Source organism: Juglans regia, chromosome 13, assembly GCF_001411555.2.
Source record: "Juglans regia cultivar Chandler chromosome 13, Walnut 2.0, whole genome shotgun sequence".
Lineage (NCBI taxonomy): Eukaryota > Viridiplantae > Streptophyta > Magnoliopsida > Fagales > Juglandaceae > Juglans > Juglans regia.
The window spans coordinates 31,355,168-31,362,100 of NC_049913.1; the positions used below are offsets into that span (position 1 = coordinate 31,355,168).

Sequence of the window (6,933 nt, forward strand, 5' to 3'; positions counted from 1 at the left end):
TATATACTAGGGAAGGACTGAATCTCATATTATTTTCTATTGGTGGTCTACTCTGTTTTTACACGTTTCTCCTAAAGACATATCCTTAAACCATTTTGCATCATTATTACTTCCTTTAGTTTAGTAGCTTTTGACATCTGCTCCAGCATATCTGCTTCTACTGAACTACTCTTTCAATTCTGACCTATTTACTCCATTGTCCTCTTGCAAGTCTTCACCAACTCAGTGAAGCATCCTGCCCTAAAAACTGAACACAATATTTTGCACCTCCCTTGCCTTAGACCCCTACAATCCTATATATATATATAAGTTTTTTTTATTGAAGAATTCAACATAATTTTGTATGGTATCTTCTGAATGTTCTTGTGCCAGATTTTTTCTTTTTTGTTGCATGTGAATTAATTAGCCTATGCGAAGCCCAAATATTTGGGTCTTTATTTCTATGTCTGTGTGGAGTAGACTATATTTTAGCTACCATATAGGTAATATAATCAATTGCATCACACTTTCTTGGATAAAAGAAAGTAATAGAGCTGGATTTGACCACACCTTGGTTGAATTTGTCTGCTTGTTAGCGATGAGCAACATATAATTTTAGAGTTTTTCATAAGACTGTTCCTTGATATTTTCTAAATTTAGTACTCAACTATAATGCCATGAGCCATAAGATTTGTTTATATAGACTTTATTAAGAGTGTAATTTGTTATACTTTGATAACACAAGTCTAGTACGAAGTTTGCTGTGGTCTGGTCTGTGTGCCTGATGAAAAATTTTGCCATGATGGGTATGTTTTCATAGTGTCTGACGAAGTAGGTTATGGATGGAGAAGGGATTTGTATTCTCTCTGCACCATCTTGGTTTTAATTAAGGAAAATGCTACTTTGACTCTTTTAATTTGACACCTCCTTTATTTTAATTTTCCTTTTAAATTTTTTTTTTTTTTTACTTAATGGTTAAGGAAGTAACTATTAGCGTATTGAGGTGTTTTTTTTTTAAATTTTTTAAAATGATAGAAAAAAAATGTATGAATAAAGAAATTGGAACAAGTTTAAAAAGACCAATATGGCCTAGTGTCAATGTGCTGCTTAGTTTTGGTACCAATGAATATTATTGCCCTGAATTTCATATTCTGCTGCATGGATTTGTATATTCTTATTTCCATCTATTTTACTTATAGTTTTGATTTCCTGCCGTTGTGTTTTTCGCCCTTTCTTGATTGATATAATTGAATTCTGGGTACATGGATTCTGTTTATAGTTCTAGTAGTTGGATTTCAGTTGTAAGTTATTTTGTATTCAATCAAAATTGAACACAATAGAGCATACATAACAACGGTCGAGCTAGAGGTTTATTAATCTATATGGTTAATAATAGTTTGGTTGACTTGCCACTACCTCTCATGGAAGTGTCTCTCTCTAAAGTCCCTTTTACTCCCACCTCATGCTTGCCCGCAAGCCCCATGATGCTAGAAACCTTGCTAGCTAATATGATGTTGTGAATAAAATGAAGTGTGTTTAATCGCATTAAACATTGTGTCCAGGGCTTGATTATAATATGTTCTTAAACTTTCTTGATGTTGAAGTACTAATAACACAACTTTTGGATAATGGAATTACATATCAAATACCTCTATTCAAAATGGAAGTCTCATTTACCTGGACGTGTCTATCGCTGGTTATTCAAATAAAATACTTGCTTCACCAGCTATTAATTTGGATAGGTGCCTCAAATTATACTTGGTGCACATGGACTGAAATATGGGAAAGGCCAAAACACGGTTTGTCATGGTCCAAATTAACATTGCATCACACAAGAAGAGTAATCCAACTTGGCATACGTGCCAATTTCATGACTTTCCCGTTTACCTCTATCTAACCACACCCCACAACTGTCTTTATACACCTATTCTGTGTCTTACTATTTTTGAATCGTTGACTTATCTACATATATGTGGGTTATGTAAGCAAATAACTCGATTGTTGCAAATACCGTTTAATTCCTTCAAATAAGCTGTTAGCCACCAAATCTATCATAGCTATGGGCTTGAAAATGATATACAAAACAGTTTGATATTTCCTTCCTAGTTATTGAGATACAAAACTGGTCTCCGGGGTATGGAAAGACTAATATTATTAATTTTCAGATAGAAGGTCATTGCACAGTGTGCCAAACCTGTCCTACTTAGCATTGAACAGTAACTGGGCAGTTTTGCATGATGGATAAGTCTTGGATGCTTATTGAAGATAGATTGCATTCCCCTGAGTATGATGAAGGTGTTAGACAATTCTTAGCCATGGCACAAGCTCATGCAGCGACAGCTGATCAGATTAGGTGTCCATGTAGGAGATGCCGGAATAGAGCTTTTCACTCTATTCGTATCGTGGAAGATCATTTGTTTTTAAGAGGGATTGATCCAACGTATACAGAATGGATTTTCCATGGAGAAGAGGATCCGATACTGAATTCTACATTCTCCGATGAAGAAGATGATGTAGCATCCTCTTACAATCACTATATTGATGATGTCGACGAGATGTTAGACGACATTCGTCATGGGTCGTTTATGGATGAGGAAGGTAGCAATGGAAGAAATGCAAATGATAATTATCAACCCTCCACCTTTAATGCTCCAACCGACTATAACTTCGACGAGTTGGTTGCTGACGCACGACAACCACTTTATCCCGGATGTGCTAAGTTCTCGAAGCTATCATTCATCGTCAAGCTACTTCACATCAAGAGCATAGGTGGTTGGACAGTGAAGTCCTTTGACATGGTGATCAAGCTTTTGCACGATGCATTTCCCGACGCTCTATTTCCAAATTCATATCACGATGCTCGTCGCTTAGAGCGTGGCTTGGGATTTAATTATGAAAAGATAGATTTGTGCCCAAATGACTGTGCGTTGTTTTGGAAGGAAAATGCATCATACAATGAATGCCCTAAATGTAAAGCATCTAGGTGGATTGCAAGCACAAGTGACCAGCAGATGATACCACAAAAGGTTCTTCGATACTTCCCCTTGAAGCCGCGCTTGCAGAGACTGTTTATGTCAACGAAGACAGCCCAAGCCATGAGATGGCATAAAGATGCACATGTTGACGATCCAACATCCATGCGACATCCAGCAGATTCAAGGGTATGGAAAGACTTCGATAACAAATATGTTGCCTTTTCCCATGATCCTCGCAATGTTAGGCTTGGGTTGGCGAGTGATGGGTTTAACCCCTTCAATAACATGAGTAGGCCGTACAGTATTTGGCCGGTACTACTTGTGCCCTACAACTTGCCCCCTTGGTCATGCATGAAAGATCCATACACCATGTTGTCGTTGCTAATCCCTGGCCCTAAGTCACCAGGGAATGATATTGATGTGTTCTTGCGTCCTCTTGTCGATGAGTTGAAGGAATTATGGGAAGAGGGTATTCGGACGTTTGATGCGTACAGTGGACAAATGTTTACCTTGCATGCAGCACTACTTTGGACTATCAATGACTTTCCTGCATACGCCAATCTTTCTGGCTGGAGCACGAAAGGCAAGTTGGCTTGTCCTTCATGTAGAGAAGATACAAATTCACAATGGCTGGTATATGGGCGAAAGCATTGCTATATGGGGCATCGACGGTGGTTGCCACCAGATCACAGTTTGAGACGCAAAAAGAACTCTTTTAATGGGTGCGAAGAGCATGGACTCCAACCATCAAGGGTCGAGGGAGAGGTTTTGCTAGAACAATTACGTGAAGTTACACATTTCCAGTTTGGCAAATTTGGTTTGAAGAGGAAACGAACGCCGAATCAACTAAATTGGACCAAAAAATCTATCTTCTTTGAGCTTCCCTACTGGTTAGATTTGGGCTTGAGACATAACCTTGATGTCATGCATATTGAGAAAAACATATGCAATAGCGTGTTGGGAACATTGCTGAATATTGAAGGAAAAACTAAGGACTCCGCAAATGCCCGTCGTGATTTGGCAAACCTTGGAATAAGGAAAGAATTGCATTTACAGCATGATGGGGACCATATTACTATGAGTCTTGGTTGCTACACGTTAAACTTAAATGAGCGAAGGATTTTTTGTGATTGGTTATCAAAAGTGAAATTTCCTGATGGTTTTGCATCGAACATTGCCCGTTGTGTGAATGCTAGTGACGGGAAGATTAGTGGAATGAAAAGCCATGACTGTCATGTCTTCTTGCAAGCACTGTTGCCGGTTGTGATTGGTGGGTTCTTACGGCCTGATGTGCGTCAAGCCTTAATAGATTTAAGCTCGTTCTTCAAAGAATTATGTTCTCGCACTTTGAACTTATCAGTGTTGACATATCTTCAAGCTAACATTCCCATCATTCTTTGCAAACTAGAAATGATATTCCCTCCAGCTTTTTTTGATATCATGGTGCACCTTGCCATTCACTTGCCAGAGGAGGCATTCCTGGCAGGACCCGTGCAATACAGGTGGATGTACCCTTTTGAAAGGTATCTAGGGAAGTTCAAGAGGTATGTCCGCAACAGAGCTCGGCCAGAGGGCTCAATTGCTGAGGCATATGTGCATCTCGAGTGTCTTACATTTTGCTCTATGTACCTCCATGATATTGAGACTAGATATAATCGCGAGGAACGCAACAATGATGTTCGTATTGGGACAACTGAGTCGGGAAATGAGCCAAGTTTATCTGTTTTCTCACAAAAGGTTAGACCATTGGGAACAGGAAGTTCTCACAAATTAGCCGACACACTATTGGTCAAGGCTCGATGGTATATACTTAATAATTGCACGGAGATTGAGCAATACATTGAGTAAGTGGACCATGATAATTATTCGTTCTTATGCACTTGTTGAATCGTGATTGCTAAAACTTTTTTCCCTCCTACTAATTGTTTGGGTCACATATATTGACAGGGAGCACTATAAGAAGATCCAAGAAGATGACCCTCAGAACATCGACCGTAGGCACCAGAGTCAATTTCCATCGTGGTTCAGATCACGCGTAAGATACGAACATCGTCTATCATTATAACTACATTCCCCTCAAATTACACATATAACTAATTCATCTTAAATCTTCTCTGTCTGGTAGATTCGAGAGGTGCGTTCAGTTAGGCCTACTGCGGTAACCGATGAGATATATGCCCTAGCATGTGGTCCAGATCCATGGGTTGCATCCTATGCTGGATGCATAATGAATGGTATTCGCTTTCATACGAAAGAGCGTGAAAGGCATCGCCGTACTCAAAACAGCGGGGTGGTTGTGCATGGCGAGCAACAAGGATCCCATGTTGACTTCTACGGTGTGTTGCATGATATTATAGAGTTACGCTACATGGGTTGGCGTAAGGTATATCTCTTTCAATGCGCATGGTATGACATTGGCGACCCGAGAAGGGGGATACGTGTCAGGGACAAATTGACGGTAGTCAATACTGCTAGGCAATGGTATAAAGATGAGCCTTTTGTCCTTGCCTCCCAAGCAAGTCAAGTCTTTTATCTCAATGATCCAATACTGGGGGGAAGTTGGCAGGTCGTCCATAAAATTACAAGTAGGAATGTTTACAACATTCACGCAAGTAGAGCTGTTGAGGATGGGATGGACGATGACGAAACATCAGATGGTGACTCAGATGATGAGGTTGACAATAACACGAACAATTACCCCCCTATACTCGAGAGTGGACCAACCATGCCTGAGCCATTGAATCGAGAGGATTCAGAGCATTTGTTTGTTGATCCAGCTTCCATATCGGGTCCAGAACCGATGCAATCAGTTGACCGTGAGTTCGATATTGATGATGTACTATCTGATGATGACTTGAGCCTGAAGGACGTATGTGCCGACGATAACTCTGGTAGCGAGGCCGAGAATCAGCTGAATGAGGAAGCTGATGATGATTTTTAGTATTAAGTGCGTATTTGACACTTTTGCTTTTGGGTTTGCCTTTTTCCGATCAAAAACCAATATAAGATATTGATAATGTTGTTTGGGAAAGTATGATTGACTTATAATGGTACTTGTAAAAGGCAATATGTGCTTAAGAAGATTGCATGATTTATTAATCATGCAAGAATATTATGTAAGAAATGAAGCTTGGTCATGCATTGTCCATTCTGATGTGTAATTTTTAGTTGTGATCAAGAACTTTATCTACTAGAATTGAGGTGGTTTCCTTATCATTCAGTTGGAATAAATGTTCTTAAATATTAAATTCTAAAGTGCAGAAAATTGGTTATTCAAGGATTTTATTATGGTTATATATTATTATTATTCTGTTTGTTTAATTACGGTTCTAGTCATTAGACATTGGTAAATAAGTAGGAGATAGAGTAGAAATGGAGAGAGTGTGGTTGATGTTGTATCGGGTCCAGTGTAGTGTAACATTTGGTACTATACACTACATCATGATTAGGTGATCTCCCTTTCATAATATATATGTACAAAACCAGCGGAGTCACAAGTTGGATAAAGCCTTTAGAGATGAAAAAACATATCAGCCCCATGATGTTATTCATCGCAATATATATATATTATATAAAGAGTTCATTATCTACTGGAAACATGTTGAATGTATTTCTATTAAGGTAGCAACCTGTCTGGTGCTGATTGGAACAAACAGTTTGAGCCTGATCTGTTTGTGTTTTTTTCTAAGTAATACAAGTTTGCAAAATAACTATAATTTTGCCAAATAACTATAAGTTTGCAAAATAACTATAATTTTGCAAAAAAACTCTAAGTTCAAGTACTTATATAGATCCAAATCTACTGCACAATACAGAACAGATCATCTTTGTAGTTTATATAAAAGTAGAAGAACATTGCAGATAAGTACCTCTTTATATGATGATCATGTTATTGTTGCTTTCGTTATTGTTGCTTTGAAAGGATTGGACTAAATGCAAGATATTTTGTGTTTTACATTTAAGGACTGGAATTTTTTAG

The 6,933-nt window shown here is 38.4% G+C and overlaps 1 protein-coding gene across 1 annotated transcript; it reads left to right on the plus strand.

Moving 5' to 3' along the window:
- The first annotated feature begins 2,216 nt into the window (after positions 1–2,216).
- On the plus strand, positions 2,217–5,895 carry LOC109016349. The gene is made up of 3 exons (XM_018998770.2): positions 2,217–4,798; positions 4,902–4,989; positions 5,080–5,895. The coding sequence occupies exons 1-3, from the start codon at positions 2,217–2,219 to the stop codon at positions 5,893–5,895; spliced, it is 3,486 nt and encodes a 1,161-aa protein (XP_018854315.2).
- Positions 5,896–6,933: the final 1,038 nt, after the last annotated feature.

Bases quoted from the DNA above. Each gene is read 5' to 3' on its own strand.
- LOC109016349 (XM_018998770.2), top strand. From the start codon at position 2,217: ATGGATAAGTCTTGGATGCTTATTGAAGATAGATTGCATTCCCCTGAG. The intron at 4,799-4,901 runs GTAAGTGGACCA...ATATATTGACAG, and splicing joins GAGATTGAGCAATACATTGA to GGAGCACTATAAGAAGATCC. The intron at 4,990-5,079 runs GTAAGATACGAA...TCTGTCTGGTAG, and splicing joins CATCGTGGTTCAGATCACGC to ATTCGAGAGGTGCGTTCAGT.